This window comes from Rana temporaria, chromosome 1, assembly GCF_905171775.1.
Source record: "Rana temporaria chromosome 1, aRanTem1.1, whole genome shotgun sequence".
NCBI lineage: Eukaryota > Metazoa > Chordata > Amphibia > Anura > Ranidae > Rana > Rana temporaria.
In genome coordinates, this window is record NC_053489.1 from 126,119,860 (window position 1) to 126,142,770 (window position 22,911).

The 22,911-nt window shown below is 43.1% G+C and overlaps 1 protein-coding gene across 3 annotated transcripts in view; it reads left to right on the top strand.

The window, feature by feature from the left end:
• Positions 1-22,911, top strand: part of CAST (calpastatin) — a 182,351-nt gene that overhangs the window by 49,647 nt on the left and 109,793 nt on the right. For all 3 annotated transcript variants that reach the window (XM_040342546.1, XM_040342518.1, XM_040342529.1), the window contains exon 3: positions 16,491-16,565. In XM_040342546.1, coding sequence (XP_040198480.1) covers positions 16,491-16,565 — 75 coding nt within the window. The remainder of the gene's footprint in view (positions 1-16,490; positions 16,566-22,911) is intronic.

The window sequence follows — 22,911 nt, forward strand, 5'->3', positions numbered from 1 at the left end:
CTCTTTCCTCCCGTTTGCTAACCGCCACTTCCTTGTTTGCAGGTAGTAATGAAAGTGTGTCTACATAATCACCTCTCCAGATCTTTTCTTTCAAGGCCAGGCTCAAATGGTACCCCAAAGGAGACACTTCACAAGGCAATGCCTCCTTCATAAACCTCTCTGGTACGCTGACTCTAGGAGTCTCATTTAAACCTTCAGCAGAGCCTATACCACTAGCAACTGTTAACTGAGAAGTAACAACAGGAGTAACAACCGGATTAGCAACAGAGTTAACTGATATGTTCTGAGGGGTTAACAGTTCATTCTGACTAACAGGCATTTTAGCATTTAATGATTGAATCAGTACTGATAAAGAACCCACAAGCCCAGATAATACAGTTAACTGGCTCAACTCACCCACTGCTGGGGGCTGGATCCCCTGCTGCTGAGCCGCTTGCTCCAGCAGCGCTGCAGGGCCTTGCTGTCTCCCTTGCGACCCAGGTGCCTGTTGTGGCGCCCCCGGGTGCAGAGCGCTTGCCTGTAGCGGACCTTGTTGCTGCCTGAGGGCCTGCGCCGCCGGCTGTCTACCTCTGCTGGCCTGTGGGACTGTCTTCTTTGCTTGACCCCGACGACCCCCCTTCTTTGCGGGGGACTGTGAAGCCGCACGCTTCTTCTTTCTTCCACCCGAGCTCCTGGTCGCCACGCCCCCGACCTCGTCCTCCAGCTGCTGCGGTGACATCTCTGCTTCAGCCACTGGCAGGGCCCGACTCTCTCTCTCCGGCGGGGAGCTTCGTCTTGATCGAGGGGATGGGGCGGGAGCGGGCGGTACATGCCCCGAGCCGTCCATCTCCATTAGCTCACCGCCCCATGACACGCCTTCTTCTTCCTCTTCAGCGCGCCGCGCCTCTTTCTCTGGACCAGCCGACAGGCATTGGCGCAGCCACGCTTCACCTCCGGCTCTGCCTGCCTTCTCGACGAGCTGTCTCAACAGGTCTTCCATTTAGCAGAAGGTAAGACGCCGAATCTTCACACAGCAGGAGTCCGCGCTGCTTGCTTCAAACAGGGCCAGAGGAAGACCGCCGGAAGCTGCTAGTCCTTAAATAGCCTCCCGGCTCTTCCAGCAGCTTCCACAGCACCCTATTGGCTGATCCCACCTGGCCTGCCGAGCTCCTCAGCAGGCCAGGTGCTGACATTAATAAAATTAACCCCTACCACCTACTTAGCAGGGCTGAGGGAGCCGCAATCCCAAGAAAGTGGGCCCATATTGTGCCCCCTTTATTCATTCTTAGCACTGTATGTAGCAACGTGTTCTTACTAAGAACTGCAATTATTTTCCCATAACCACCAGTCAGATTTTCAAGCTCGATTCTAGGCACAACCAAACTAAACCCCCCCCCCCCCCCCCCCGCAAGGGTTAAATGTTTTTTTTTTTGCCTAGGGATGCCTTATTGCCTTATTCTTTGCTCCAGCTGAGCAAAAGGTCCCTTTCACACTGAGGTGCTTTTTAGGCTCTTTCGTGCTAAAATAAAGTGACTGAAAAGCGCTCAGTGTTTTTACTGGCAGTTTAGAAGTGCCTCAGTGTGAAAGTACCCTAAGGCTGGGTTCACACTACTACACTACTTTCATCCTACTTTGCTCTGTGTTCAATGTTTCCCTATGAGAGCGTCTTGCAGCGTCCTACACAGGTCGGTCCGACTTTGAAAATGTTCCCTGTACTACTTTTGGTCCTACATTGATCCTACTTCAGGCCCATTGAATATCATTGAAGTCGGACCAAAGTAGTATCCTGTTCATGAAAGTAGGATGGATGTAGGACCAATGTAGCAGAGCAAAGTAGGATGAAAGTAGTGTAGTAGTGTGAACCCAGCCTCAGGCAGTGTTCATCAACCCTGTCCTCAGGGCCCACTAACAAGCCAGGTTTTATGTATTACCTTGGGGAGATGCAGACTAGAATACTGCAATCACTGAGCAGTAAATGATATCACCTATGATTTATTTCAGTTATCTTGAAAACCTGGCCTGTTAGTGGGTCCTGAGGACAGGGTTGATGACCACTGCCCTAAGGCATGCCTGGCTACAGTCACACTCCTACTTCATCTAGGTACAGTGCAATATCCGTAGCCCTGCGTTGTATGTGATGGTGTTGGGGGCTCAGATATTGGACACGTCATTTCAGCACAAAACGCTTTAAATGGGAATATTTCACTTAAAGTGTTACTAAACCTACAACAGTAAAATCCGTTTTCAAGGTGTTACTGTATATTGAACACTTTTTCAAGGAATGAGCATTAATTTGCTTTATATTGCTTTGCAGTATTAGCACTTGAGCACTTTATTAGTTGTTTACAGTTAGTAACTAATGCCATTAGACAGCTGTTCCTGCACATTTCACACACTTACACACTAATGTGTCTTTGCCATTTAAAGTGATATCACACAATTTAATTATTCAATTATTTTTCACATTATATTACTATTACCTAGCAGCGCCAGTTCACCCCCTTATTCTCTAATAATGTAATATTAGTGAATCTTGAAGTGGAACTTCACTCTTCTATTCAACATTTATTTTGTAATCCTCATATTTACTTGTTTTAAAGGGGTTGTAAAGGTTTGTTTTTTATTTTCTAAATGGGTTCCTTTTAAGCTAGTGCATTGTTGGTTTACTAACCTTTTCCTCCGATTTCCGACTTCTAAAAGTATTTTTTTTTCTTTGTCTGAATTTCTCAGTAAGCTGTTCTGGCTGACTGACCCCCAGGGGGTGATGAGGGCAAGCTTACAGGAAGTGAGAAATTCAGACAAAGAATAAAAACATTTAGAAGGGAAATCGAAAGAAAAGGTAAGTGAACCAACCTGTAGATATAACGTCATGGCACGGCTGGGCAAAGTGACGTGTATATATTCGTCACTTTGAAACTCCCGCCGTGCGGGTGCGAGCTCTGTGACCATGCCCGCGGGACCCGCAGACTCGATGTCCACCGGTGTCCTGCGATTGGGTCACAGAGCTGCAGAACGGGGAGAGGCAAGTGTAAACATGCATCTCCCTGTTCTGCCTAGTGACATTGTCACTGTATGTCGGTTCCCTGTGATCGGGAAGAGCAATCAGTGATGTGTCACATGTTGCCACGCCCCCTAACAGTAAGAATCACTCCCTAGGGCACACTTAACCCCTTCAGCGTCACCTAGTGGTTAACCCCTTCACTGCCAGTGTCATTTTCACAGTAATCGGTGCATTTTTATAGCACTGAGCGCTGTAAAAATGACAATGGTCCCATCCCATAAATGTGTCAAAAGTGTCCGAAGTGTCCGCCATAATATCGCAGTCACGATAAAAATCGCTGACCGCAGCCATTACTAGTAAAAAAAAAAAATCTATAACTTTTGCGCAAACCAATCAATAAATGCTTATTGTGATTATTTTATTTTTTTACCAAAAATATGTAGAAGAATGCGTATCGGCCTAAACTGAACAAAAATATATTTTTTTCATATATTTTTTGGGGGATATTTATTATAGCAGAAAACAGAAAATTCCACGCTATCAATAGTAAGAAGCTCACACTACCAATGGACAATGGTGGAATACAAAAGTGTAGCGCATAAAATTTAATAGATCACCCAATGAAAGGACGAATAAACAGTGCAACAAACAAATGGTGGAAAAATTCTGACAATATATCAACCAAAAATGTGATGTATATGTATAGACACTGGATGGTGTGTATGTGTGTGTGTGTGTGTGTGTGTGTGTGTGTGTGTGTGTGTGTGTGTGTATATATATATATATATATATATATATATATATATATATATATATATATAATATAATATTTGAAAAAAAAAATGGTGATGAAAATTGGTGATAATAGTCCCAATGCCTCGAAATCCACCACCGATCATTGAAAGGAAGGCTTACCAGAGATACTGTACCCTAATGGACATATGCCCAGAGGGTCAGTAAAGCAGGGTATAAACCACTCTCAGGCCTGGATCATCGGCTGCAATTCTCACATAGACGTCTCGCACGTCAATCAGAGAGGAGCCCAGGGATCGAATCGGGAAGAAGGTTGCTTCCAGGGGTACCCAATGTGGGCCAAAATTTAAACCAATATGTAGAGATGTAGGAGAAGAAGAGAAAGGCACATAGCGTAAAACTGAAAGGTACCAATGTTTAATGTAGGTAAAAACACTTACATTGTAAAAGGTGATCAGCTTTTTTAAATGTACAAAATGGCAGCGGTGGAGTCTCCCGACGCGTTTCACATCAAATAGTGCATCGTCTGGGGTTTTGGCTATTTTTGGGGGATATTTATTATAGCAAAAAGTCAAAATATTGCTTTTTTTATTTTTTTCAAAATTGCCGCTCTATTTTTGTTTATAGCGCAAAAATTAAAAACCGCAGAGGTGATCAAATACCACCAAAAGAAAGCTCTATTTGTGGGTAAAAAGGACATAAATTTTGTTTGGGAGCCACGTCGCATGACCGCGCAATTGTCATTTAAAGCCACGCAGTGCCGAATCGCAAAAAATGCTCTGGTCTTTGGCCAGCAAAATGGTCCGGGGTAGGTATATGGTTAAAGAAACATATTTAGAAAATAAAAAACTAACCTTTACAACCCCTTTAAGCTTCTCCTTTCCCTACCCCCCCCCTCTTTTTTCTTTAGTTACTTCCTGGTTTCTTGTCTAGGCAAATTATGTCATACATCCCAGAAGTCTTCAGGAGGGTAGGAGAGAAGGAGGGGTTTCCTCAGCTAAGCACATCCTCCTGAATGCATGTTTGAGCTAAGGGCAGATGGATTCCAGGACATAAATGCTACAGGATTTATTTATTTTTTAGCTAAATAGCTTCCTTTACATTACTGCAGTCCTGATTTCATGTCCTCATTGTTCGTTTTTGCTTTGATGTTGCTGTAAATCCTCTCTGTTCTGGACACTTCCTGGTTGTCTGTTTCCTGATCACCACAGTACTGGGAGATTTCTCACTGTGGTGACTAATCAAGAAGGTGTGATTACTGTGTGTAAAACGAAACTGGATTGGTGCTGAGGAGTTTTAGACAAAGTATCACTGCTCTCTATTGGCTGACTGCCCTCTATTGGCTCTCTGGTTCTGTACATCAGAGAACCAGAAAACAACAGCAAAAACTAATCTAAACTGCAGGCACATTATATGATTGTTTTTTTATCTATTTTTAATAATTTTTAAAAATAATCAGTTACCGTATTTATTGGGGTATGGCGCGCTCCCGCGTATAGTGCGCACCCCTAAAGTTGCCCCCAATTTCTGTGGAAAAAAAGATTTTTGTACTTACAGTTTGGTGTCTTGCGCGGCGTCCATCGGCGGCCTCGTCGGGTCCGGCGTCCGTCTGCGGCTTCGGGTGTCCTCTTCGTCGGGTCCGGCGTCCTTCTGCGGCGTCCTCGCTTATTTCCCGCTTTCCCGCGCCGAGTTTGAATACTGCGCCGGCATATACCGAGCGCAGTACACTCGGGCAGGCTCGGCTACTGTCGCGCTCATGTCCTGAACGTCCAGGACGTCAGCGCGAGAGGAGCCGAGACTGCCCGACAATAGACGAGTGTACTGCGCTCGGTATATGTCGGCGCAGTATTCAAACTCGGCGCGGGAAAGCGGTTATCGGCGTATATCGCGCACCCACGATTTTGCCCTGATTTTCAGGGCAAAAAAGTGCGCGGTATACGCCGATAAATACGGTAACTATTATGTCTCTATACCCTGTAGACAGTCATTTCAGCTTAAATTTTTTTTTCCTTTAGTGACCCTTTAATCATCTGCCCTTATTCAAGATGGCCACGGTTAGAAATACTAGGGGAGTGTCTGTCAAAGTGATCTCTCAACGAATTATAGCACAGAGACATGGATGAATTGGGGGGGGGGGGGGGGTTTGCTTTGAATATTAAAGTGTTTTTGGACTGTGTTACTCAGATGCACTAAAGATTTGCTTTGATTAGATTGTAGAATCAGCTTGTAATATGTGTGACCAGTTTAATGGCTCTCCCTTCACAATAGTGGTGGTGGGAATAGAAGCAAGAATCTGTCCAGAACAAGAAACTTCCAGCATGAAAGTCTCTCAGTAGTTTGTACAAATTGCTGTCATACCATTTCTGTAATTGATTTCCAGCTGGGAAGGCATTTTGTATATTCCAAAGCTTTTTGACAACACAGCTCTTCTTTTCAGTCATCGTAACTGTCCCGTGTGGATCATGAAAATTGGCGGTTTACAGACAAAATCAGTGAATACTGTGGTATTTCTGTGTATCTCTGCATATGACCATTGTGCGCCTAAGGATTTTCTACCGTACCTTTTTAGATTTTTAAAGCGCTCCATAAGAACAGTCAGAATGACGTATATGGCAATTGATTTTAATGTAGTCAGGTTCAGATCTTGCATTTCATTGCTGTCCGACTCCTTTGGTAAATCACTTGCTGAAAATAATAATGTGTGGCAATACATTTTGCCCATTAGTGCTGAGGCTGTAGTGTAAACCATTCTGTTGTATCTTTTATGCATGACCTAGCCAGTATGCTGGACAATCTTTGTAAAACTGGACATAGACCAGTGGCGGCCCATCCAGCAGGGGTGCCACCCCCCCATCCATTAGTCCAGCCCCCTAATCTACATGCAGACGCATTGATTCCAATGGGGTTTTTTTTTTTTTTTTTAAGTACGTGATTAGAGTCAGAGGCTCGAATAGGCTTCAAAAAAGGGTGGGCTTGGGGCGCACCCACTCGTGTGAAAATAGCGAATACATTTTCGCTTTTGTCTCCCTCATTCTCCTCCTGGCCAATCAGGAAGCCCTGCTTGTACAATTCTCTTTTAGGTTCACCAAAACTTTGACGACAAACCTAACATCCTTTTAATTTGCATGAAATCAGGTAGGCATTCTACTACAAAGTAGATGGTCATTGAAGGAGATTGTATAGTGTATGGTCAGTCTAAGCTCTTTTAGCTCAAGTATGGAGCATGCACCTTTATAAAACAAATTTAGAAAATATGTTACTTGTTGCAGTTAAAGTGGAGTTCCACCCATTTTTTTATGTTTGTCTGTGCTGCATGCCCTAATCTCATAGTGTTCAGAATGGACAATTTTTATTTATTTTGTTGCTTGTAAATACCTTTATTTTGTAGTCCTTCATTACTTCCTCCTCCTTATTTGCCTAGGCAATTAAGTCACAAGGCTATTTGCAAGGGTTTCTGGGATAGGCATCATGTTTCCCAGTAGTCCTTGCAAACCTGACTGAAACCTATTACATTGCTTGTGTAGCACTGAGCATGTGCGAGATATGCAAGGCTGAAATCCAGGAAGTCATACAGTCTGGCTTCATGATGCCCACACTTAAGATGGCCACTGTCTATTTCTAGATTATAAACTATCTAAATGCTGTAACAACCTAACAAAACGGACCTTAGTTTACAGACTGACTTTACTAGAATACATTAACCTTGTGTATTACAGGGGTATTTATATTTAAAAAGTGAAATTGTGGGTGGAACTCCCCTTTAAAATAAAAAAATGTATGTAATAATCTCCAGTACAATTTTTTTATTTGATTGCATGGGTTAGAATCTCTACCCTAAGGGCCCTTTCACACGGGCGGATCAGTAATGATCCGCTCCGTGTGTCCGCTTTTGCTCAGCGGGGATTTTTCCGTAAATCCCCGCTGAGCCGTCGGCTGACAGGGCGGTCCCCGGGGGCACACTGTGCAGGGACCGCCCTGTCTTTCCTCCGCTCTCCCCTATGGGGGATCGGATGAACACGGACCGTATGGGCCAGATTCTCAGAGACTTATGTTGGCGTATCAGTAGATACGCCGTCGTAAGTCCAAATCTGCACCGTCGTAAATTGAAGCGTATTCTGGAAACCAGATACGCTTAAATTAGGCTAAGATGAGAGCGGCGTAAGTCTCCTACGCCGTCGTATCTTAGGGTGCATATTTACGCTGGCCGCCAGGTGGCGCTTCCATTGAGTTCGGCGTAGAATATGCAAATGACTAGATACGCCGATTCACGAACGTACGTGCGCCGTTTACGTTAGAGATACGCCGGCGTAAAGATAAAGCTGGTCTCTAGGTGGCGCATCTAATGCAAAGTATGGACGTCGGAACAAGCGTATCTTTTTACGTTGTTTGCGTAAGTCGTACGCGAATAGGGCTGTGCGTAAATTACGTTCACGTCACAGGCATTGAGCCAACGTATCTTTGGGCGTAAATGCGACGTGATACTGAGCATGCGCGCGCATGCGCCGTTCATTCGGCCATGCATCTACATGGGTTAAGCCTCATTTAAATACAACACGCCCCCTACAGCCTACTTTGAATTATGCGCGCTTACGCCGGCCCATTTACGCTACGCTGCCGTAACTTAGGAGGCAAGTGCTTTGTGAATACAGCACTTGCCTCTCTAAGTTGCGGCGGCGTAACGTAAATACGGTATGCTACGCCCCCGCAACGTAGATCGGCCGTACGTGAATCTAGGCCCATGTCTGTGTTCATCCGATCCGATCCGCCAGACGGAAGAAAAATAGGATTTTCTTCCATCCGAAAAATCGGATCTTTGAGGAGGCGGACGATTACGGGTGTCAGCGGATGGTCATCTGCTGACACCCGCAATCACATAGGGACCAATGTATGTCCCGTTTTCATCCGCAGCGGATAGATGAAAATGCGGACATACGGTCTGCACGTCTGAAAGTGCCCATAGACTCATGAAGTTGGTTTGACATGCATGCATGATTCAGTTGTCCTCAAGTATTAGGAATGGATATCATCCAATATCAACAGCGAAGTGATTGTTCCCCCAAATAGCAATTGGTCAGCAGGGTGGGAGTTTCTCATTTTGTCAATTACGCTGAAATTGGATCGGGTGATCAAGTGACTGTTATATTTACCGTCTGTTATTCAGTGCTGGTGTAAAAATGTGTTTGGTTTTCAAATATGTGCAAATCTTTGTGTGACTTTAGTGTTAGCATAGGTTTTATATGAGAGTTGTCAGTCAATCAGAACCCGAACTACATGCATTTATGGCTGCTTGTTTTAACCTGCCCTCCAGTGGTAAACATTGATATTACAGGTAATAATGCAGCATTGCAAATGTTACATCTTTATTTAGAAGATAAGCATTGATAAATTATAAAAACACCATCTTAAAAAAAAAAGGGGGGGGGTTACCCATCTAACCATTTAATTTGACGTCAGTCCAAAAATGCCTAGTAAGGTGATTTTGTAGCAGAGGCAGAACTGCAGTGTCACAACACCTACACACTTCCTTCCCTACTTGCATAGTAGACACTGTAATTACTTGCATTTATATATAGCAGGCCTATTGTGTGGTTGGTGAATTATCAACAAATAAAGGAAAACTCTGGAATCAAAAGGATTGGTAATATATTTCTAAACACAAATGGGACATGTTAGATTTTGGTTACAATGACATGTATTGTTTAAAGCAGGTCTAAACCCAATCGCTGTATTCTCACATAAACTGTAACATGTTAAAATGTAATTCCAGGCTGACCAAAGAAATGAATAGTGACAGATCCCCTCGCTCCCTTCGCACATACAGAATATACTGGTGCTTTAACCTCAGGGGGGTTCTACATCTCGCTCTACAGTCCCACAGACAGGTTGTCTTAAGCCTCGTACACACGATAGGATAGCCAGAGGACAACGCTCTGAAGGACCGTTTTCATCGGTCAAAACCGATCGTGTGTGGGCCCCATAGGTTGTTTAACCTTCAGTTAAAAAAAAGCCAACTTGCTTTAAAATTTAACCGATGGATTGCTAACCGATAGGTCTAAACCGATCGTTCGTATGCAAAACCATCGGTTAGAAACCTGCGCATGCTCAGAATCAAGTCGACGCATGCTTGGAAGCATTGAACTTTGTTTTTTTCAGCACGTCGTTGTGTTTTACGTCACCGCGTTCTGACACAATCGTTTTTTTAACCGATGGTGTGTAGGCGCGACGGACCATCAGTCAGCTTCATCGGTTAACCTAAGACAACGGTCCTTCAGACCGTTGTCCTCTGGTTAACGCAGTGTTTCTCAATTCCAGTCCTCAGGCCCCCCCAACAGGTCAGGTTTTCAGGATTTCCCTCAGATGAAAAGGCTGTGGTGATTACTAAGGCAGTGAAACTGATCAAATCACCTGTGCAAAATAATGGAAATCCTGAAAACCTGACCTGTTGGGGGGGCCTGAGGACTGGAATTGAGAAACACTGGGTTAACCAATCGTGTGTATGAGGCTTAAGTCGGCCCTCCTAGAGTCTGCTGATTGTTCAATAAAGAGAACCAGCACATTGAGGAGGTCATCCTTCTGCTCTCTCTTGGTAAAAGAAGGTCCATAATTATCATTGTGCACTGCAACACAGGATGGGCACACAGTGATGACAGTCATTTTACTGGTATAAGTGTTGTGGACATTTTGGGCCAGATCCACAAAGAGTTACGTTGGCGTATCTATTGTTAGGCCACGTAAGTTCTACGATGCGCCGTCGTATCTTTGTTTTGTATCCACAAAACAAGATACGCATGAATGTGGTCTAGATCCTACCGACGTACGTCTTAGTACGCCGTCGGATCTTAGGTGCATATTTATGCTAGCCGCTAGGTGCGCCTTCCGTTGATTTCCGCGTAGAGTATGCAAATTAGCTAGATACGCCGATTCTCAAACGTACGTCCGCCCGACGCAATTTTTTAATGTCATTTACGTAAGGCTTTTTTCAGGGTAACGTTACCCCTGGCTCTATGGGGCGTACGCAATGTTAGGTATGGACGTCGGGACAGCGTCAAATTTTCCATCGTTTACGTAAATCGTTCGCGAATAGGGCTTTGCGTAAGTTACATTCACGTCGAAAGCATTGACTATTTGCGACGTGATTTCGCGCATTTGCACTGGGATACGTCCACGAACGGCGCATGCGCTGTTCGTAAAAAGCGCCAATTACGTGGGGTCATACTAGATTAACATACAACACGCCCACTCCAAGCCTACTTTGAATTACGCGGCCTTACGCCGGCAGATTTACATTACGCCGGCCCACATATGGATACCCTACGAGCCACTCTGATTTACGGCGGAGTAGCGCATATGAGATGCGCTACGCCCGCCAAATATATGCCCGTTTTTGTGGATCTGGCCCTTTGTGTTTAATTGTCCACATTTTAAAAGCTATGTGCAGTGCTTGGTGTGATTGACCATTGTCTAATCTTCCTGAGGAAACCGCTGTATGTCTTCCACATGAAGAAAACATTGGGGGTTGACTTAATTAAATACTGTTGAAGTGAATGTGCACTGAGCTTGGTAAATAAGATGACGCTTTGTTTCTCTCTCTTTTTGGCCAAATCTAACAGTAGAACTAGGAGGGTATGAATGATGAAGCTGAAAAGATGCACAGGAGCAAGACTCTCTCTAGTTCCAGGAACGTGCATCTCATCTTTCTATGCAAGCTGCTAATTAGTAGCAAATTGAAGCGTTGCATACAATGTAAAGCAATGCTTGCTATTTCAAAAACTGCACTTTGTTTTTTGTTTTCACAGTAATAGTCATAAAATTCCAATACCGGTACTACATCAGTTGTCACAATATTAGCCCTGGAACTGCAATATAAAAATTTTCACAGTAATAATCCTGGAACTACAATACTATAATTCAGTTTTATTTTTCACAGTAATGGTCATGAAACATGCTTGGTATGAAGAAAAGTGGATATTGTAGAAAAAGGTGTCGTCATTCACCTATTCCTAGGGCAGCATTAATTCTTGATAGACCCTAAAGCCTCATACACACGATCGGACTTTCATTGGACAAATCGGTGGATTTTTCTGATACCCTTTGGGCAACTTGTGCTATTGTTGTCTGATGTTTAGCATTAGTGCGGAGCATGCGTGTTTGTACTTTGGATTTTAGTCTGACGTATTTGTGTACACACGATTGGATAATCCAACGGAACACATTTGTTGTCGGACAATTTGAGAGCATGACCACCCAACATTTGTTGTCGGAAATTCAGACAATATCTGTCCGATGGAGCATACAGACGGTCGGATTATCCGACAAAACACGTCCATCGGACAATTGTTGTCGGGAATATCCGATCGCGTGTATGAGCCTTTTGAAGATTTTCACATAGATCTAGTCACTCTGAGCTGACTTGTTAAAATGAATGGCAGGACATGTATAGCTGGTGAACTTGCTGGAAGACCATTAACACTTCTAGTGCCTTGTGCCCCATGTCCCCCATATACCTCACATTACTACAAGCATTAAAATAGCAAAGCTGGTGAGGGAGATGTCTACAGAAAGCGTGGTGAGGGGCCTCGTACCAACGGGCAAGAATCTTGTCAGGAAAAAAACATTGTTTTCTTGGCAAGAATCTCTTGCCACCCGAGTGTACACACTGACCTTTTTAAAAGAACCACGGTTCTCTAGAAAGGCAAGAACGCGGTGACATCATCTCGTACGACGAGCATGCGCCCGTCACACTCGATGCTGTCGCTGCCATCTTACTTCACCCTACCTATGCGTCAAAGTCATTTCAAGCATGCGCGGGTTTGGCGACAGGTAAGTGTACACACTCTTGGGTTTCTCGTCGGGGAAACAGGCCGACAAGGATCTCGACGGTAATATAGAGCGCAGGTTCTCTGTTTTTCATCTACGAGATTCTGGCCAGATTTCCCGATGAGAAACCTGAAAGCCTCGTACACACGCACGGTTTTCTCGGCAAGAAAGCTCTGCCAGCAGTTTTCTTGCTGGTTCTTGCTGAGAAAACCGGTCGTGTGTACGACGCCTAAGGCTGGATTCACACCTGTGCATTTTGCAGATTTGCACTACCGAACGTGTTCCATAGGAAACCATGTTAAATGGACTGTAGAGCAAATCTGCAAAATGCAAAAAGCACTAAAAATGCATAGGTGTGAATCCAGCCTTAAACAGCAGAGAGAGGAGTCCTGATTCATCAAGCTGCAATATCACTGAAAAAATGCCAAACTGTGGCAAACACTGGATTAGAGACCATTTGGCCACTTTGAAGTTGTAGCTTTAGTAATTGCAGCTTGATGAATTCATGATCAACATCATTTTGATTAATAGTACTTATTAACCACTTGAAGACCAGGCCTTTTGCAGACACGCTCACATACATGTAAAAATCTGTATTTTTTATTTTTTTTGCTAGAAAATTACTTTGAACCCCCCAAACATTATTTTTATATGTTTTTGAAAGCAGAGGCCCTAGAGAATAAAATGATGGGTGTTGTAATTGTGTCTGTCACAAGGTATTTGCGCAGTCATTTATCAAACATAATTTTTTGTGAAAATAAATACATTTTAATGAATTTTTATTCACAAAAACACAATGTAATACCCAATTGTTTGGTAAAATATAAAAGATTGTTATGCTCAGTAAATGGATACCAAACTCGTCACGCTTTAAAATTGCGCACACCTGTGTAACTGCGGCAAACTATGTAAATTATATTACCCAGAGGTGACGCTTTAAAAGCCGATACAGGTTACCACTTTGGATTTACACAGGGGGTTTAGTACTATAATCCTTGCTCTTGATCTGACGTCTGTGGTAATACCTAACATCTGTGGTGTGATTGCTGTTTACGTACGACGCAGGATCAATACTTGTGTTTGCCTTTGCACACAAAGACAAGGGTGGGTAGTGGATCTTAAAAACTTTTCTTTTTTTTTTTCATTATTTATTTTGTTTTTGTATTCTATGTTTTGCAGTAACAGAAGGGACAGGAGGCAGTGTAATAAAATGTGGTTGTATTTGGTGTGCAATGAATTTGTCACTTTGTTATCTTTGTTCCCAAACAAATCCTGAGCTGTGACACTACTGAGGTTTCTTGTTGGTAAACGTGATTCTATGCATTTTTAGATGATTACAGATGCCTTACAATGCACAGCAGATATCTCATCTGATGTAGCATTCTTTCATTTCAGGACAAAATATACACTTGGCCACAAAACCTGAAGCACAGCTGTAGTTATGTACATGGAAATACATTTAAGCTACAGCAATATGTCAGTCTGTAAATTGCTGTAGGCCTCATGAGGAAACAGAGGTTCCATTGTCAGAATTTCTGATGAATAAGCAGCCTCTGTAGCAAGGTTGTCGGGTCTGACTGTAGAATACCTGAGTGTGCACATGTGTGAAATCATTGTTAGGTGTGGCCCTGTGCGTCATTACACAACACTGTATAACTAGAGTACACCTCCTGCAATTATATTTTTGTCCTTCATAATAATGCTCATACAGTAAATACTGATATATAATTTTGTGTGTATGTACAGTAAATCCTGAGGTGTATGTGTGTGTGTGTGTGTGTGTGTGTGTATATATATATATATATGTATGTATGTGTGTGTGTGTGTGTGTATATATATATATATATATATATATATATATATATATATATATATATATATATATATATTATATATATATATATATAATATATAATATATGTTGGGGAGGGGGGTTAAAGCGGGAGTTCACCCAATTCCTTTTTTTTTTTCTATTTTCCCCTTAGATTCCTGCTCGTTGTGTCTAGGGGAATCGGCTATTTGTTTTAAAATATGAGCTGTACTTACCCGTTTTCGAGATGCATCTTCTCCGTTGCTTCCGGGTATGGGTCTTCGGGAGCGGGCGTTCCTTCTTGATTGACAGTCTTCCGAGAGGCTTCCGACGGTCGCATCCATCGCGTCACTCGTAGCCGAAAGAAGCCGAACGTCGGTGCGGCTCTATACTGCGCCTGCGCACCGACGTTCGGCTTCTTTCGGAAAATCGTGACGCGATGGATGCGACCGTCGGAAGACTGTCAATCAAGAAGGAACGCCCAGTCCCGCAGCCCATACCCGGAAGCGGCGGATAAGATGCATCTCGTAAACGGGTAAGTACGGATCATATTTTAAAACAAATAGCCGATTCCCCTAGACAAAACGAGCATGAAGCTAAGGGGAAAATGTGTTTGCTGTGGGTGAACCTCCGCTTTAAAACCCTGTGGTTGAACCCTTACTATTTAGAGCCCCCTATAGGTCTGCTTCCACACTGCAGTTTACCTGTACCATGGATGCAGCATAGTGCATTTGTGACTTTCCTGGGTTAGCTGCACTTTACCATAGACTTCTATTATATCCTGCAGGTGTGGTGCACTTTCAAAAAATACACCAAACCCACAGGATATAACAGAAGTCTATGGCTAAGTGCAGCAAACCCGCAGGAAAGCTGCAGTTATGCTGCACTGCACCCATGGTGTGAGTAAACCGCACATTGATATGAAAGCAGCCCTATGCTATTATTCCCAGTGTATTTGTACCATACTTCCTGTCTGAGATTTCAGTGCAGGTGAGCACTGTGTTGTCAGCACAGGAAATTCGGAGCTCGCTGGATTGATGGATGATTATCTGGTATTTTTTCTGTACTTGGGTAGTTTCTAAAGAGAAAGTATTGCAGAGATGTACTGTGTGCGTGTGGTTTTTTTTTTTTTTTTTTTTTTTAAGCCACCATATAACTCTGACAACATGCTGTCAGAGCCACGAGGTGGCTTTAACAAAGCAAAGGGAATGAAAAAAGTATGTTTGAAGATGTACATCTAAATAAAAATCAGAAGTAACAGATTTTTTTTTTTTAAGCAGAGTTCCACTCAAAAATGGAACTTCCGCTTTTCCAGATTCCCCCCCCCCCCCCCCTCAGGTGTCACATTTGGAACCTTTCAGGGGGGAGCAGATACCTGTCTAATACAGGTATTTGCTCCCACTTCCAGTGATAGATCGCCACAGATTCTGTGGCGATCTACGCCATGTCCCCCCCCCCCCCCTGTCTTCTGGAGGCACACAGGTCTCAAAAGACAGCAGGGACCAGTGAGGATGCGCAGTAGGGAACCAGGCTGTGAAGACGCAAGGCTTCACTTCCTGATTCCCTTACTGAAGATGCCGAGGAACAGATCGGCTTCAGTGCCCTGGACAGGTAAGTGTCCTATTATTAAAAGTCAGCAGCTGCAGTATTTGTAGCTGCTGACTTAAAAAAAAAATTGGCGGAACTCCGCTGTAAACATTAAAGTTTTGGTTATTTTATTAGATTGTAAGCTCTTCTGAGCAGGGCCCTCTTAATCCTCTTGTATTGTATTGTAACTGTTTTGTCTCCCTTTATATTGTAAAGTGCTGCGTAAACTGTTGGCGCTATATAAATCCTGTATAATATAATAATAATAATTTGAAAAGAGGTGAAGTTGCAGCTCTGCATGCCCTCCACAGGATGGTGCTATATGCGACTGAATGGGTCATACATAGCTGAGGCTCGCATTGAAAGCCAAACATGTAAATAGTGGATCTGTATAAAAGTAACAGCTGTACGTTGGCTTCTATTATATTCTCTTATTGTATGTTTTTTTCTTAATGTCATCTCTGACATAGACTTACCTAAGCCTTCCTTAAATTACTGGTGTCTTCAAGTTGAGGTAAATGTATGCCATTTCATGTTTTTCAGAAAAAGCAAGGAAGTGCAAGTGCCAGCGCCACTGCTAGTGCACCTTCGACAGCAGCTTCAGCAGCGAGCAGTAAGGTAATGGATTTATGTTCCTATTGACATCCTTTTTTACAAATATCTAAACAGTCTGTATTTAAGATGGGCTACTTGATGTGCAGCCCTTTCTTTATTCAGTTATGTCACCAACCAAATAGCAAATGGCAGTATTCTTCTGTGTGGACTGCTGGCCACAACCCCAAACAATCAAAAAACATTAACCACTTCAGCCCCGGAAGTAGTGCAAAACGGCACTACATCGCTTTAACTGACAATTGCGCGGTCGTGCGATGCAGTATCCAAACAACATTTTTTCCCCCTCACAAATAGAGCTTTCTTTTGGTGGTATTTGATCACTTAATCGCAATAGACATACATTGATTGGTTTGCGCAAAAGTTATCGTGTCTATAAACTACGGGATATTTTTTTTTTTTTTTTTTTTTTTTTTTTTTACTAGTAATGGTAGTGATTTTTTTTTACGCAGACGAATCTGACCCCAAAAGACACTTTTTAGGGACATTATTACATTGATCAGTGCTATAAAAATGCACTGATCAATGTAAAAATTACACTGGTATGGAAGGGGTTATGTGTGTTCCCTGAGTGTGTTCTAACTGTAGGGTGTAAGGGCTGCCAGGGACATGACAGAGATCACTGTTCCCGATCACTGAGAACTGTAGATCTCTGACATGTCCCCTGTCAGAACGGGGAATCACCGTGTTTACATAGGCAGTTTCCCGCTCTGCCTCTGTACACAGCGATCGCGGATCGATGGCGGACATTAAGTCTGCGCGCGCCCGCTATCCTCCTTGCACGGACTGACGTACAGGTACGTCAGTTCACGCAGGGGAGCAAACCTTCCGCAGTAAATGTACATGAGCTGGTCGGCAAGTGGTTAAAGGCAGAGAACCAACCCAATGGCATGAAATGGCCACAACACTTTATTGGTTTACCAAAAACATACCAATAATGATAAACGACAAGAAAACTTAATTCAAATAAACAATGATTACAACCAAACTCGCCTCCATTTAGCTCACTTATGAGAACTCGGGCATATTCCTGAGATATAGCAAACACCCACCCTGGATCCAGGATGACAGAAAACCACATAAAAATACCACAACAGGTGCGAGGGAGAGAGTTTGTTGTTAGAAGTTCCAGACCCAGCCTCCTTTTTAAAGCGGAGGTTCACCCTAAAAAACAACTTTCTACCATGCCATCCAGCATACTAGCGTCAGCTACAGTATGCCTTTATTTTTATTTTTTGTGCTGTACTCACAGTTTAATCCATTAGTTTTGTTTCAGACTCCCGCGGGGAGTAGGCGTTCCTATGAAGAGGGGAACATGATTGACGGCCGGCTATGGCGCGTCACGCTTCCCGAAAATAGCCGGAGTAGGACTCGGCTCCTTACGGCGCTATACGGCGCTTGCGCACAGACTAGGAGCTGACTGCGCAGGCGCCGTGAAGAGCCAAGTCCTATTTCGGCTATTTTCGGGAAGCGTGACGCGCCATAGCCAGCCGTCAATCATGTTCCCCTCTTCATAGGAACGCCTACTCCTCGCGGGAGTCTGAAACGTAACTAATGGATTAAACTGTGAGTACAGCGAAAAAAATAAAATAAAGGCATACTGTAGCTGACGCTAGTATGCTGGATGGCATGGTAGACAAAAAAATTATATTTTTTTGGGGTGAACCCCCGCTTTAATAACCTCCGGACTGCTCACTGCACATATACTATGGCAGGGCAACCCGGCTGCGAGAAACAATGTACCTGTACGTTGATCATGACTTCCCGGGACTGGGGAGTGTGTTCACGCTGTGGGTGACCAACTCCCACTGTGATTGGACACCCACGATCATTCGGAGGAGAGACACACCGGCGGTCTCCCTATGTAAACAAGGCAGGCCGTTGTTCTGTCAGACAGAGAGAGAGAGAGCTTGTGTTCCTGCTAATCTGAAACACAGTTGTCTCTCTTCCTGCAGTCAGTCCATTCGCACACAGTAATAAAGCACACCCAGGGAACACACTTAACCCTTTGATTGCACCTGGTGTTAACCTCTTCCCTGCCTGTTATTTATACAGTGACAGTGCATTTTTTTTAAAGCACTGATCACTGTATTGATCTCACCATTCCCTAAAAAGTGTCACTTAGTGTCCGATTTGTCCACCACAATGTCGCAGTCCTGCTAAAAATAGCTAATCGCCACCATTACTAGTGAAAATAAAAATGCCATAAAAAATTGGGATTTTTTTTTTTTTACCAAAATTATGTAGCTGTATACATATTTGGCCTAAATTGATGAAGACATTTAAATTTTTTCACACATTTTTATGGAGTTACCGCAGAAAGTAAAAAAAATATATATATTTTATTAATTTGTTAGTGTTTTTTTTTGCTTATCGCTCAAAACCCCCCCCCCCCCCAAAAAAAAAGCAGAGGTGATCAAATGCCACCAAAAGAAATCTCTATTTGTGGGGAAAAGGACATCAATTTTGTTTGGGTACAATGTTGCACGATTGCGCAATTGTCAGTTAGGCCCCTTTCAGACTGGGGCGGGAGCTGCGGTGGCGGTATAACGCCGCTAAAAATAGCGGCGCTATACCGCCGGAATTGCCGCGGGTATCAGCCGCTAGCGGTGCGGTATTAACCCCCGCTAGCGGCCGATAAAGAGTTAATACCGCCCGCAATGCGCCTCTATAGAGGCGCATTGCGGGCGGTATTGCCGCGGTTTCCCATTGTTTTCAATGGGAAGGAGCGGTGAAGGAGCGGTATACATGCCGCTCCTCTCACCGCTCCAAAGATGCTGCTGACAGGAGATTTTTTTGTCTCCCGCCAGCGCATCGCCTCAGTGTGAAAGCCCTCGGGCTTTCACATTGAGTCTGCAGTGAAGGAGTTTTTCAGGCGCGATAGCAGCGCTATTTTTAGCGCTGTACCGCCTGAAAAACTCCTCAATGTGAAAGGGGCCTTAAAGTAACGCAGTGCCGTATCGCAAAAAAATGGCCTGGTCATTATGGAGGTAAAACATTCAGGGGCTGAAGTGGTAAATGGCCTCCTTGTAGAACATTCCAGGTATTCCCAACTTTCACCCCCCATCCTGCCCAGGACATTTTTCAGCTTTCAGCGATGTCGCATTTTGAATGATAATTGCGCCATCATGCAACACTGTACGCAAATTAATTTGTAATCATTTTCTTCACACAAATCAAGCTTTTTTTTTTGTGGTATTTAATCAACGCTGATTTTTTTTATTTTTTGCTAAAAACTAAAAAATATTAAACATTTGGGGAAAAATAGGTTTTCTTAGTTTCTTTTTCTGAAAATGTTGTAAATTAGTCATTTTTTCTCCATTACTGATGTGCGCTGATGAGACGGCACTGATGGGATGGACACTGATGGGCAGGCATTGTGCACTGATTGGCCTCACTGGTGGGCACAGACTGGTGGCACTGATGATCAATGCCCTGATTACCTTTTCACGTCTTCCCTGTGAGGAGATGCCACTGATCGCTCACCTCACACCTCTGTCCTTGTTTACATGTGATTAGCTGTGATTAGACACAGCTGGTCGTATGGGCAAAAGGCTCACGGCGCGATCGTGGCTAATTGGGGCAATGTCATATAATGTCGCCCCAGATCGAGAGACTCACTGCTCCGCCGTTATTTTATGGTGTGCGGGCAGCAAGTGGTTAATCTGAAAACCAGGACATATTACACCACCACATCCATTGCTGTTTCCCCTTGGGAGATTCCTCTTCACTTCATGTCCTGGAGATTTAGCAGGGATTAGGAGAAAGTCTCTTGAAAGCAAGAGACATATCCCCTTAGACAGATGTCACTAGAGCAGGTTTTTCCATTGGAAGATTTCCCCTCACCCATACTGTGACAATTCAAAAATTGAGACAACTGTCACTAGGACCAGTAATGAGGGTAAAGCTCCACGGGTGGGGAAAAAGACATTAATAAAAAAACTGGAAAAAGGCTCTAACATTTTATTCAAAACTTAAACACTTTAAAATCATTTTTTTTTTTTAAAAGATAGTAAAAGTTTTGAAATAATAATGTTGTTGTTAATAATAATATTATTATTATTTATGCTAAACTATAAAAAAAACTAATGTTATACTTACTGACTGTGCAATGATACTTAACCTCCCTTTACCTCCCTTTCTGGAGTCCTCCACCGGAGCTGTTTGCACCTTCTTACTCCGAGGGCCCCCTTAAGTTTTGTACTTATGCCCATAAAGACAGACAGCATAGCTTGGCAATGCCCCCTTACAGGATTTGACTGACCGCAGCAGGAACTTATGGGTCCCCCTGCTGACTTTTGTGAGACCAGGAAGAGGGAGGAGCAGCACTGCAGCCGGGATAGCGCCGAAGCCTGAGAGGACTCGCATAAGTGTTTAGGGATTGAGTGGGTTGGAGGGGGAACAGGTATTGGAAGGTTTTTAACTTAATGCAGAGAATGCATTAAGGTAAAAAATAAAAATAAAAACATTTTGAGTTTACAGCCTTCTTAAGACAAAGTAAAGAAAAATAAAAAATCCCCTTTATTTCCTGTCCTTCAAACAGAAAGAATATCCCCTCTAAGGCTGGGTTCACACATATATGGCAATTTGATGCGTTTTTGAACCGCATCCAATTGGTATGACATGTGAACCGGCAGCCTTCTCTATGATGCTAATTCACATATCTACGGGCCAGACGCGGTCTGTTTTTTTTTTTTTAGAGTCCTGTGCGTTTTCCAGTCCGGATCAGGCGCGATTTCAAGTAAAATTTCGCACCTGAATTGTACCTGAACCGATGAACAAAACTGCACCAGACTCCTTTTTTTAAATTGCAGGTAAACTGCAGCTGAACATATGTGAATGGAGCCTTAGACAGTTGTCACTAGAACAAGTGTCCACATTAGAAGATTTATCCTGCATTCCTGTTGACAACTCAAAATGTTGTATTTCCCCTCTCTCTAGTAGTAGTAGAACTTAAAGGGTTTGTAAAAGATTTTTTTTTTTTTTATCTTAATAGCTTCCTTTACCTTAATGCAGTGCTGTTTTCATGTCCTCATTGTTCGTTTTTGCTCTCAAGTTGCTGTAATTCTTCTCTGATCTCCACACTTCCTGGTTGTCTGTTTCCTGATAACCACAGTACTGGGAGCTTTCTCTCTGTGGTCACTAATCAAGGAGGTGTGATTACTGCATGTCTAAAACCCCTCAGCACCAATCAGTTTCATTTTCCAAACCATCACTGCCCTGTATTGGCTCTGTGGCTCCGTACATCACAGAAGCGGGAAACGACATGCAAAAACGAAACTAGAAACTGCAGGTACATTTATATGATTGATTTTTATCTATTATTAATCATTTTTAAAAGGAATCTGTTAACTAGTATGTCTCTATACCCTGTAAACAGTCATTTCAGCAAAAAAATATCCTTTACAACTCCTTTAAGGAAAGATGTGTTTTTTTTTTTTTTTTTAAATAGAATAAGTGAGGGTTATAACTAGGGTTGTCCCGATACCACTTTTTTAGGACCGAGTACAAGTACCGATACTTTTTTTCATGTAGTCGCCGATACCGAATACCGATACTTTTTTTAAATGTCATGTGACAGTTTTCAAACCACAATACAGACTAAGGATATTTTCTTTAGAATTATGAAGAACTCTAACTCAAGACATTATAAAAGAATAAAAATGAGTAAAAATGAATAAAAATGTTTTATTTGCTTGTCACGCAGTAGTAAAAAACTCAAAGAATTTTCATAGAACATGTTGATAAATACGAAAAAAGTATTCTATTTAGGTATCGGGAGCATTTGCGCGAGTAAGAGTACTCCCGCAAATACTCGGTATCGGTCCCGATACCGATACTAGTATCGGTATCTGGACAACCCTAGTTATAACCCCTGTCAAGTTCTTCCATCTGCATTGTATTAAATAGATCTTATTTCCTGTCCCATGGCCAAAACAGGAAGTGTGAGGAAATTGAAAGATTTCCCCTTTATTCCTGCTCTGATGACAACCCAAAATGTGTGATTTATTTTTTTATTTTTCTTGCACTTTTCAGTGATGACAGTAAAAAGGACAAATAGAGAGTGAACCTGAAAGATGTTCTAATCCCTCTCCACCATCCATTTAAAAAAAAAAATTGCTTTAGTTATACTTTAATACCCCCTACACACTGAACACTGCTCGCGCTTTCGGTAAAGCGCTGCTTGTTTCAGTGGCGCTTTACCGGCGTTGTGTGAGCAGCAGCGTATCGCTTTTAACCCCAAAGAAAGGGGTTAATAAGGGGTTACAAGCACCCGAAAATGCGCCGCTGCCAAAGTGCTTTGCAGGTGCTTCGGGGGCAGTTTAGGAGCGATGTATAGATCGCTCCCTCA